This window comes from Camelus bactrianus, chromosome X (genome assembly GCF_048773025.1).
Source record: "Camelus bactrianus isolate YW-2024 breed Bactrian camel chromosome X, ASM4877302v1, whole genome shotgun sequence".
NCBI lineage: Eukaryota > Metazoa > Chordata > Mammalia > Artiodactyla > Camelidae > Camelus > Camelus bactrianus.
Window position 1 is genome coordinate 59358797 of NC_133575.1, and position 12183 is coordinate 59370979.

General features: G+C 45.9%; 1 protein-coding gene across 2 annotated transcripts in view; it reads left to right on the top strand.

The window, feature by feature from the left end:
* SMC1A (structural maintenance of chromosomes 1A) overlaps positions 1-12183 on the top strand; it is a 33294-nt gene that overhangs the window by 786 nt on the left and 20325 nt on the right. For both annotated transcript variants that reach the window (XM_010970692.3, XM_074359507.1), the window contains exons 2-15: positions 3714-3902; positions 4020-4132; positions 5107-5310; positions 5404-5642; positions 6307-6565; positions 6668-6808; positions 7635-7717; positions 7872-8079; positions 9046-9231; positions 9324-9503; positions 9607-9753; positions 9852-9989; positions 10818-10934; positions 11041-11147. In XM_010970692.3, the coding sequence (XP_010968994.1) occupies positions 3714-3902; positions 4020-4132; positions 5107-5310; positions 5404-5642; positions 6307-6565; positions 6668-6808; positions 7635-7717; positions 7872-8079; positions 9046-9231; positions 9324-9503; positions 9607-9753; positions 9852-9989; positions 10818-10934; positions 11041-11147 (2311 nt within the window). The remainder of the gene's footprint in view (positions 1-3713; positions 3903-4019; positions 4133-5106; positions 5311-5403; positions 5643-6306; positions 6566-6667; positions 6809-7634; positions 7718-7871; positions 8080-9045; positions 9232-9323; positions 9504-9606; positions 9754-9851; positions 9990-10817; positions 10935-11040; positions 11148-12183) is intronic.

Sequence of the window (12183 nt, forward strand, 5' to 3'; positions counted from 1 at the left end):
GGGTCTCGACCCCCCCCCCTCATCTGAGAGGTGGGATTGCCTCGAATTCACCCCTTTCCTACCACTGAAACCGTCAAAAGTCAGAACTCATTCGCTCGTCAAGTTTATTGAATGTTTTACTGTTTTATAAGGAGTTGTTCAATCGAGGTGCTGTGGAAAAACGGAGACTAGAATAAGCCGTGCTCTCAGGGAACTTACGTTGCAGAGGGGAAAGACTATAATAAATGAGAAAATAAGTTATTTTTCGGCTGTGATAAGTGCTGTGCAGGAAATTAATGTGATACAGTGATGATGTGATAGAGTGACTTGGATGGCTCTTTAGAAAGTGGTCATTAGTTAACAATACTGTATTGTATATTTCAAACTTGGTACGAGAGTAGATCTTAAATCACAAGAGAAAATGTTGCTGCGAAGTGATATATATTAACTAAGCTTTCTGTGGCAATAACTTTACAGTCTGTGCAAACACGGAATCATGTTGTACACCAGAAACTAATACAATGTTATATGTCAGTTATAGCTCATTAAAACTGGGTTGGGGGGAGTAAAAAGGAAAGAAAGAAAGAAAGAAAGGGTAGTCAGGTAAGGAAGGCCTCTATTTCATATCTAAATTCCCCATCTCTAAATGGTACACCTTGGATTCCTCAAGCTTGGATTCCACAAGCGGTCTGTTTGGAATCCTGCTGTGTTTCTCCACCCCAGAGGTGTTCCAGCCAAATCACTTCCTAGCCTGAGGGACTACCCTTGCTGAGGTAGCTCTAACTGATGTCCTTCCTTGGAGTCCTGCCAGAATTTGGCTCTCTGTTGAGCAGGGTTTCCCAACAGCAGCACTATTGACATTTCCAGTGAGATAATTCTTTGCTGTGGGGTCAGTTCTGTGCATTGTAGGATGTTTAGTGGCATCCTTGGCTTCTACGCACTAGGTGCCAGCCCACCCCCACTACCCAGGTGTGACAATCAAAAATGTCTCCAGACATTGCCACATGTCCCCTGGGGGAGGGGCAAAAATCACTCCCCTGATCCTCCACCTCATTTGAGAGCCACTGGCCTAGATGGCTGATGCTTGGGATTCCACTGCAGTTTCTTAGGATTTTGGTGTGGTGGCCCCTGTGGAAAGAGTCAGGATGCACCTCTTGGCCTTCGGTCCTCTCAACATGAGTAAATTTGTATACCCAAGCATTCCGAAAAGGCCCTTGGTCTGACTGCATCCCCTCCCCCATTCTTCAGTGCCCAACTCCACAAAGGCATTCCTTGATTCCCCTCAGTGAATTCCTCACTGGTGTACAGTAGACACTTGGTACATGTTAATGTTTAATTTTTTCTGTTTTGTATTCATGGTATATGTTTTTGTATCTTCTTTACTGGTCTATGGTAAGTGCCCCAAAGAAGACATTGCTTAAAACATTGTACCATTGTTCAGGTCATAATGCATGTTATAAAATTGTTTACAATGGTGAATGATTGGGATAGGGAGGCCTTTGGTTGTGAGATGTTCTTGCCATCCTTAGAGAGCATGGGAGGAGCCCAAAGGTTGGAAATGGGTGCCTAAAAGGCCAACTCCTGGTCTGCATGATGTGCTAGTCTTGCTGTGATGAGGGAGATAGAGCCCAGACTGGTTAGGATAGCATTGCCACTTTTTTTGGGGTGGAGGGAGGATAGAAAAGAACAGCTTTATTGCTTTGCCAGGCAAGAGAAGTCACAGCAGGCTAACACCTTAAAGACTGTGAGCCCCAGTATTGCCATTTATTGAGCAACCACTGTGTGCCAAGAACTCTATTTACTGGGACACTTTACATTTAAGTTCTCACAATGACCCTAGGAGAGAGATACCATTATCTTCGTTTTATAACTGAGAAGACTGAGGCACAAATAACTGTGATCTCAGAGCCAGGATCAGAACCTGTGCCTGTCATACTTCAAAGCCTGTGCCCCTGCCACTCCCACAGAGAACTATGTGCCAAGCATTGTTTTAGATGCTTTACCCATGAGTCATGGTTTTTCAAATTTTCCAGGTGAGGGAAAAGAAGGTCAGCTAAGAAGTAGTGAAACTAAGGTTAGGGCCTGGTCTGTTGCACTAGAACCCCAGCTCTTAATCACTGCCTTGTACTGCCCTGTGGAAGGACCTGGACTGCCATTTTTATAGATGCGTAGAAAGGTTTTGGAAACCAGGTCCTCAGTTCCAGGTCAGATAACATGTTAAGGGGAATCTTGAGATAGAACTTAGAGAGATTAAACTTCCCCACCCCCAACCCCAGTCTAAATTTTTTTTTCTTATGGAGATACTGGGGATTGAACCCAGGACCTTGTGCATGCTAAGCACCACAGAGCTATACCCACCCCCCCAATTTTTTTAATGTTTTTTTCCCCTGAGTCTAAAATGGAGAAACTAAAAACTGTGACTACACTACTGAAAATATAATCACTCTTAATGTTAATTTATTTATTTAATAGTAAATATATGTACATAGAATAAAATTTTAAAAATCTCAAAGGATATATACAGTAAAAAGAAGGCTCTCTCCCTTCCCTGACTTGTTACCTATTTTTCTTCCCAGAAACAACCACTGTTACTCTGTTTACGTTTTTATGTATTTTTTCCTCTGCCTTTCTCTCCCCCATGTTTTTATCATGAAACTTTTCAAACCTACATCTGTGTTTGATGTAATCATCTGAAAGTAAATTGTAGACTTAACGACATTTCACCTCTAACGTCAGCATTCATCTCCTAAAATCACCATTCTCACATACATCAGTATCACACCTAAGAAAATTAATTTCCTCATGTCATCAGTTATCCAGTTTATATTCAAGGTTCCCAAAATGTCTTTTGAAGAATCCAGTCAAAGTTTGTGTGCTGCCTTTGCTTATGTCTCAGTAATCTCTTGTTTTCTGGAATGATTCTCCCAAAAACACATTAAGTTTTTGAAAAGACCAGACCAGTTGTTTGTAGAACATCCCACATTCTGTGTTTGTCATAAGATTTCCTCATGGTATCATTTACCGTTTTCCTTTAACTGCTGTATTTCCTATAAACTGGAAGGTAGATTTAAAGGTTTGTTTAGATTCAGGTTAAATATTTTTGGCAAGATACTTCATAGGTGATGCTGTGTGCTTCATATTGTATCACAACAGGAATATGCCTTTTAAAAAAATATGGAATATGGGAAAATACACGTAATGTAAAATTTACCATAGTAACCATTTTTAAGTGTACAGTTCAGTAGTGTTAAATATATTCACATTTCTGTGCAACCAATCTTCTGAACTTTTTTGTCTTACAAAACTGAGACTCTATACTTAAACAGTAGCTCCCCATTTTCCCCTTTCCCTCAGCCCGTGGTTTTTTTTGCCTTTTTTTTTTTTTTTTGACTTGGTTGAGATCAAACTATGTTGAATTTTGTATCTTGCTTGCTTCTCCTATTGTGGACATTTTCCCATGTCATCAAAGGTTGTAGAATGATCTATTCTGTGAATATACCATTTCCTTAGGTGGGATTCTAGTTTGGAGCTGCTGTAAGCGATTACTGCAAAGGAGCTGTTTTTCTAAGCCTTTACCCAGTCTTTATGGGGGCAAAGCAGTATTTTTTTCTCTTGTTCGTTTGAGCACTGAATAATTAGGGAACATTTCTTTCCTTCTCAGTGTCTCCTTTATTCCTTTTCCTCTCCCCTTCTTCCTGATTTCCCCTCCTCTGCTTTGTCCCCTCCTCACTTAGGTAAGTCAAATCTCATGGATGCCATCAGCTTTGTGCTGGGTGAGAAAACCAGCAACCTGCGGGTTAAGACCCTGAGGGACCTGATCCATGGAGCTCCTGTGGGCAAGCCAGCTGCCAACCGGGCCTTTGTCAGCATGGTCTACTCTGAGGAGGGTGCTGAGGATCGCACCTTTGCCCGTGTCATTGTTGGTGGGTGAGGCTGGCCAGAAGGTTCTCGGTGGGGGTGGGGGTGGGGGCGTGGCTAGACTAGTTTGTTGGGGTAGGAGGGTGGCCTGACCCTTGCCTCACTCCTGCGTTGTCTTGTAGGAGGTTCCTCTGAGTACAAAATCAACAACAAAGTGGTCCAACTACATGAGTACAGTGAGGAATTAGAGAAGTTGGGCATTCTTATCAAAGCTCGTAACTTCCTCGTCTTCCAGGTGGGTATTTTTAACAATTATCAAATATCTTTTCGTCCTCTCCCCACTGGGCCTGCTCCATCTCTGGCTTCATCATCTCTCCCCTGAACTAATGTAGCAGCTTCCTTACTGGGCTTCCTGACTCCAGTCTGGCCCCTTCCGGTTCATCCCCGAGGCCAGGTTCATCTTATGAGGGCACAGATATGTTCCTTTCGCTCCTCTCCTCAAAACATTTCCGTGATTTCTCATTGCCTTAGGATGGCATTTCTCAAATTGGAGTCTCCAGATCAGCATCAACTGGGTACATGTTAGAAATGCACATTCTCATGCCCTCCCCAGACCTATAGGGGCGGAGACTGTGGGGGGGGCAATTTGTGTTTTCCCAAGTTCTCCAGGTTTTTATGGTGCACATTGAAGTTTGAGAACCATTGCCTTAGCACAAAATTCAACTCCTGTCATTCAGGAAACACCACCCTTTTGTTCTTGCTGACTTCACGAGCCTTATCTGCCAATACTCTGCCCCTCCAGCCCTACACTCCAACCTAACTAAACCCTTTACAGTTCCCCAAATTCACCTGCTTTCTTTGGCCTACGGGCCTTTGCAATACTAATTTTCCTCTACGTGAAATAGCCTCTTCTCTCTTACTTTCTTGGTTAGTTCTTCCCCATCTTCCAAACTCAGCTTAGATGTCCACTTTGGGAAGCCTTCCCAGATAGATACCCCTGCTAGTCTCCTTCCCTCAAGTTTTATTTAGTCCTTCTTGTGTGCTACTGCTGTTACTGCATGTAGCACACGGTGTTGTCTTTGCTTCTGTCTCTTCTGCTACCCATGTACCTCAAAAGGCAGGGGATGTATCCTCAAAGCTCAGTGGTGAAATGTGCACCCAGTGTGGGGAAGCAGGCGGTGAACAACTTCTGAATGGTTGAGTGGGAGTGGGTAGGGGGAACTGGACTGGCTAGGGACTAAGTGGGGAGAGTGTTTTGACCTTTACTAGGGTGCTGTGGAATCTATTGCCATGAAGAACCCCAAAGAGAGGACAGCTCTTTTTGAAGAGATCAGTCGCTCTGGGGAGCTGGCCCAGGAATATGACAAACGAAAGAAGGAGATGGTGAAAGCTGAAGAGGACACTCAGTTTAATTACCATCGCAAAAAAAACATTGCAGCTGAACGCAAGGAGGCCAAACAGGAAAAAGAAGAGGTAGGTGGCCAGGCTGCCTTTGGGCTCTGAGAGGCCAGGATGAAGCCAGTGCCTTACTGATGCACCCCTGCCTCCACGCCCCTATTTGCACAGGCTGACCGTTACCAGCGCCTGAAAGATGAGGTGGTGCGAGCTCAGGTACAGTTGCAGCTTTTCAAACTTTATCATAATGAAGTGGAAATCGAGAAGCTCAACAAGGAACTAGCCTCTAAGAACAAGGAGATCGAGAAGGACAAGAAGCGGATGGACAAGGTAGAGGATGAGCTGAAGGAGAAGAAGAAGGAGCTGGGCAAAATGATGCGGGAGCAGCAGCAGATTGAGAAGGAGATCAAGTAAGAGGCAGGCCTGGGCCTGCAACTTGTGGGAAGCCCAAAGGCTGTGCTGTTTCCTGGGGCTCCTCTGAGTGAAGAGCCCAGTGCTTGTCCTGGTTTCTTTATTTTACCCTTGACTTGCTTTGGCCAGAATTAGGCACATTTCCTCACTTGCATTTTAGACAAATAGAATATTAAAGTACTCAGACTTTGGGTAGATAGGTACTCAGAAGAGGGAGAACTTGAAAGGGCTGGTGGCTTTGCTGAGTGAGAGGAAATGATAGGAAGCAACTTGTGGCTGGCAGTGCCTTCCTAGGAGAGGAAAACTGGACCTATAAGTTTAAAGGACAGAAATTTGAAAAGGTTGGATCAGATGGAGGACAACTACGGGAGCACGGGATTATTATTCTTGGGAGTTGTTACTGAAGGGCTTGGCCTGACTAGGATTGAGGCAGGGGTGGTAGCTTTACCTTATAGAGTGGCTGGAATGCCAGGCTGAAGCCATCAGTTCCAGGGAATAGCCCCTTTTTGAGGATCTGTGGGACATCAGGCCCTTGTTCTTTTAGGTAATTCCCTGAGGCTGGCTTGGGGACTTAGGCCCCCTTTCTCTGGATTAAAAAGCCTGGGAACCCTCCCTTCTCCCACAGTGCTAATTGGTTTCCCGCCCTGTCTCCTCTGATAAAAGGGAGAAGGACTCAGAGCTGAACCAGAAGCGGCCTCAGTACATCAAAGCCAAGGAGAATACCTCCCACAAAATCAAGAAGCTGGAAGCAGCCAAGAAGTCCCTACAGAATGCACAGAAGCATTACAAGAAGCGCAAAGGTGACATGGATGAGCTGGAAAAGGAGATGCTGTCAGTGGAGAAAGCCCGGCAGGAATTTGAGGAACGGATGGAAGAGGAGAGTCAGAGTCAGGGCAGAGATTTGACCCTGGAGGAGAATCAGGTAAACTCTGGGAGGGTTGGGAGGTGGAGGGGGTGAAGGGATCACTGGGCTGACATGGACTGACTTGGTCATCCCTGTCCTCCTTCCCTGTCCCTGACATAGGTGAAGAAATATCATCGGTTGAAAGAAGAAGCCAGCAAGAGAGCAGCTACCCTGGCCCAGGAGCTGGAGAAGTTCAATAGAGACCAGAAAGCCGACCAGGACCGGCTGGATCTGGAAGAGAGGAAGAAAGTAGAGACAGAGGTGGGCATGCATTACAACATTAGGGATGATGGACAATGGTCCAGAGAAAAGGAAGTAATGATAGTCTTAATAATAATGACAATAGCTGGTATCTAGCAAGCACTTACTGTGTGCTAGGCACTGTTTTTTACGTGTATTCACTCATTTAATTCCTTAGTTTCCAAATGAGGAAGCCTGTAGCACAGAGGAAGTAATTTGCCTAAGGTCACATTGTTATTATTAAGTGGCAGAACTGGCGTAGGAACGACCTAAAGTAGGTGGTCTAGCTCTAAAGCGTACACTTACGAAGTATATGTCACTTCTTGTCTTCTTAATAACAATAATAGTAGAATAATAACAATGCTAGAAAGTTATTACAGTACCCCAAGAGCCTACAGTGTTTCAGGCATTATGCTAAGTACTTTTAAGTATTTAAAGAAGGCAGTAGGCATTAATATTAATAGCTACTCGATGTTAGGCACTTAATGTATATTCTGTGAAGTAGAGGTTACCTGCATTTTACAGATGAGAAGACAGAGGTGCAGAAAGGCCCAGAAAGCTTCACTTTGTCTTGATTTGAGCCTCCCTGATTGGTGAGGCAGGTAGTCCTGGCTGGGTAGAACACCTGTGAGAGGGTCTCCTAGGGCCGTAGGTGGTCCCATCAGTTAGCAAAGCCACACTGAACCCTGTCTGTGTGTCTGCTTTTTAGTAGGCCTCTTGCATTAGTGACAGTAGCCATGACTGCTGGGCTCTTGGATGAGTGGGCATATGGGGGTAAGCCAGGGCCCCATGGTCTGGAAGTTAACTTGCTCAGCCTGTGGTGATGGGGTATTTGTCTCTCTTCCAGGCCAAGATCAAGCAAAAGCTTCGGGAGATTGAAGAGAATCAGAAGCGGATTGAGAAACTAGAGGAATACATCACGACCAGCAAGTATGTGGCTCTGTAACCTTTCCTGTTACCTCCAGGCCTGTTCTTGTGAACCCTGCCTGTCCTGCCCCTCCCCAGGCAGGACCCCCAGAGTCCCTCTTGGCCAGGAATATTTTCTGACCAGCTGGGGTAACCCCTGTGTTTCCTTACTTTGTAGGCAGTCCCTAGAGGAGCAGAAAAAGCTAGAGGGGGAGCTGACAGAGGAGGTGGAGATGGCCAAGCGGCGTATTGATGAGATCAATAAGGAGCTGAACCAGGTGATGGAGCAGCTGGGGGATGCCCGCATTGACCGGCAGGAGAGCAGCCGCCAACAGCGAAAGGCAGAGATTATGGAGAGTATCAAGCGCCTGTACCCTGGCTCTGTGGTAAGAGTGGAGAGGGAACCCATTTCCTGAGCACTTACTTTCACACTCACTGTCAGATGATTTTCCCAGCAGCCCTGTGAGGGCAGGATTCCTAATCCCATTTTTACAGCTGGGGAAACTGAGGCTCAGAGAGATTAAATGACTTGCCCAAAACAACATAGCTTGTAAGTGTAAGAACTGCCATTCAAACCCAACTTGTTCTGACTCTTAACTCTTGTTCTTTTCATCACACTGGTGGTATTTTTCTGAAAGTTTTGTCTTGCTGTGTCTACTCCTCTGTGGGAGGTGGGGAAACTGGAGAGGCCTTTGGGAAGGGGAAGGGGCCATGGGGCAGGAATTAGCTCCGAGGAAGTAGCTCTATGCAGGCTTCAGTATGAGCTCCTTTGGCATATAACAACCGGCTCATTTGCTAGGCTTTATTAGATCTCTTGGCTTCTTGAACCAAATCCTGGGTTTCCAGATTCCTTGAATGTTATCCCTCTATTGCAATAATCCTATCCCTGGGTTCAACAAATATTTCCTGATCTTTCCTCTAGGCACTGCTGAGGCATTGATAAGGATGGATTAGGCTCAGTCCCTGCCCTTGAAGATCTTACCCTTTATCTGATAGTTCTTAGAGAACCATGGTTTGTTTGAGGGGCAGTGGGGAAGTGAACTAGACAAAGAGATTTATTTTGCTGGGTGTTTATGAGAATTTGAGATAATGCATGTGGGGTCTCTGACATAGTGCCTGGGGTGGCAGTGGTCTGTGAAATGGTAAAAGTGAGGTTTAGAGAGATGATTTTGGATTCAGACGTGATTGCCTGAAGTTGTTGCTTTGGGGCCAGAGTAGGCTTTTCTTCCATAGTGTGGGGGCTGTGTTCCTGATAGATTCTAGCCTCCCTCACTCCTCAGGTTGGGAATTTGGTTTCCTGAGCCAGCTCCCCAATACCTGATGCTTCAGTTTTCTCTTCTGACTTTCCTCAGTATGGCCGCCTCATTGACCTCTGCCAGCCCACACAAAAGAAGTATCAGATTGCTGTAACCAAGGTTTTGGGCAAGAACATGGATGCCATTATCGTGGACTCAGAGAAGACAGGCCGGGACTGTATTCAGTATATCAAGGAGCAGCGTGGGGAGCCTGAGACCTTCTTGCCTCTTGATTACCTGGAGGTGAGGCTGGTGGGGATGTGGCCAGGGCCCTGTGAGAGGGCTCTCCTCCTAGCTCTCCATGTTCTGCCACTTAACTGAGCTGCTTTTCACAGGTGAAACCTACAGATGAGAAACTCCGGGAGCTGAAGGGGGCCAAGCTGGTGATTGATGTGATTCGCTATGAGCCACCTCACATCAAAAAGGCCCTGCAGTACGCTTGTGGCAATGCCCTTGTGTGTGACAACGTGGAGGACGCCCGCCGCATTGCCTTTGGAGGCCACCAGCGCCACAAGGTATGGATTCCCCTGCCCAGATTGGAGCTGGACAGGCTTAGTATTGGAGATTCCTCTGTTCAGCTTCTGCCTCCTCCTCCTCTCTTCTCCCTACTCTACGTAGACAGTGGCATTGGATGGGACCCTGTTCCAGAAGTCAGGGGTGATCTCTGGCGGGGCCAGTGACCTAAAGGCCAAGGCACGGCGCTGGGATGAGAAAGCAGTAGACAAGTTGAAAGAGAAGAAGGAGCGGTTGACAGAAGAGCTGAAGGTAAGGCACAGACAGGGCTTCGCTAGGAATGGGGGTCCTAACCTCAGGTCAGCCGGCCACCTTCTTACCACTGAGGCCTTCTCTCCTGTCCACTTTAGGAGCAGATGAAGGCAAAGCGGAAAGAGGCAGAACTGCGTCAAGTGCAGTCTCAGGCTCACGGACTGCAGATGCGGCTCAAGTACTCACAGAGCGACCTAGAACAGACCAAGACACGACACCTAGCCCTGAATCTGCAGGTGGGGCCTGGCCTTCAGCCCTGTCTGCCAAAGGCCATCCTCACATTCCCGGCCTGGGTTTTTCTGGGGGGTGAAGAACTTGTCACACTTCCCTCTCTCCTCCTGATCTGCTCCAGGGAACCAAGCATAGCAGAATCAGACAGCCAGGAGTTCAGATCTTGGCTCTGTATGACATTAGGCAAATTACTAATGTTCTCATCGTCAGCTTTTTCATCTATCTATAAAATGGAAATTAGAATAATACCTGCTTTATAGTGTCCTTGTAAAGAGTGAATGAGTTAACATATGTGTTTAGACTGGTTCCTTGTACCTAGTGAGTGTTCAGTAAATGTTGGGTGCTATTAACATAATTGATTCAACAAGTATTTGAGTTTCTTCTGAAAGTGAGCTACAGACATTTCGGTCTCTGTGGGTGGGGGTACTTTTCTAGATATATTATAATGTGATTATGGGTGCTTCCCGAGACCACTCTGGAGGTATTATGTAATATGTATATATCATTTTTATCTTTTTCTAAAATCAAAAAGTCTGTGAATTCCAAAACATACCTGACCCCAGGGGTTATAGATAAGGGAGTGTGGACCTGCAAGTAGTGATGTTTTCTGGTACCTAGCCTTTTGGATTGAAGTTGGCTGGCTGGAGGCCAGGGAGGAAGCCATGTGATGGTTCAAATGAGATGTTAGAGCCTTGTCTGGAGCAGTGCCAAGTCAGGTTCTTGCAGCATGTGGAGAGCTAGCCCTTACTGTGCATGGGGCCAGTACACTCTAGGTGGCTCTTTTTCTCCAAGGATCCTGGTTTCTTTTGTCCTCTCCACCCCGTTTCCTGCAGGAGAAGTCTAAGCTGGAGAGTGAGCTAGCCAACTTTGGGCCTCGCATCAATGATATCAAGAGGATCATCCAGAGCCGAGAGAGGGAGATGAAAGACTTGAAGGAGAAGATGAACCAGGTTGGTAAAGGAGGAGCCATGCCAGCATGTGCATTGGGGCAGGACTGGGGCTGGAAGCAGCACTCTGACCCAAAGGACCTTTGCTGTCCCCTGCTTCTCCCCTCAGGTAGAGGATGAGGTGTTTGAAGAGTTCTGTCGGGAGATCGGTGTGCGCAACATCCGGGAGTTTGAGGAAGAGAAGGTGAAGCGGCAGAATGAAATCGCCAAGAAGCGGTAGGTGAAGTGTGGGTAGAAGAGGAGACTGGGGTGCCCTTGAGCCCCTATCCTGATGTCTGGGAGGTCACATGCTATCATAAGGCGGGGAGCAGCTCTTAGAATGATGGACATTTATTGTAGTCAGCCTTAAAGAACGGGGACACCGGGGACGCGTGTGGCACAGTATAGGGGTTAAGAGTGCCAGCTTTAAATGTGGTTTACCTGGGTTAAAATCCCAGCTTCACAGTTCATTATCTCCAGCAGTGGCTTGACCTCTCTAAGCCCCAGTTTCCTTATGCATCAAATGGGATAATGATACCCATCTCATAGAATTGTTGGGCAGATCAGATATTGGGCTAAATTCTTATAAAGTATTTATTTTAGCATGATACTTAGCACCTACTAAGAGCAATAAATATTAGCTTTTATTGTTGTTGTTATCCTGATGAGTGATACAGGGGAGAAGGACCAAAGTTCTAAGGTGGAAGAATAGTAAGAACAAGTTTCTCCTCTCTTCTCTGCTTTAGTTTAGTCATTTGTTCAACAAACCTTGCTTGAGTACCTACTTGTGTTAAGTTGTCCTGTGCCAGGTATTGGAGAGGGCAGGAGATGGGGTAAGATAGATGAACATGACAGTCTCTCTGAAGGTCACCTCCTGGACCCTGGGCTTCAGTCAGCGGTTTGTCTAGCCCATCAGCCGTTTGTCTAGCCCATCAGCCATACAGTAACTATTCATTGCTTTCCTACCCCCAAGCCAGGTTCAAAGGATGTAGAATTGAATCAGAGATTGTCCCTGTCCTCAGGGAGTTTTGGAGTAGTGGGGGCGACAAACAAGTAGATCAGTAATTTCAGAACAATGCTGTACTTGAGGTAGATAGAAAATACAGAGGAAATCTTGAAGGAACTGTAAATCAACAAGAGGAAAAATAAAAACCAAGAGACTCAGAAAAATGGACAGAGGATATAGTTAGCATTTCATGGAAAGAGATGCTCAAATGGCTAATTACTATGAATTGATGATCAGTCTCATTCCTAATCAGAGAAATGCAAATTA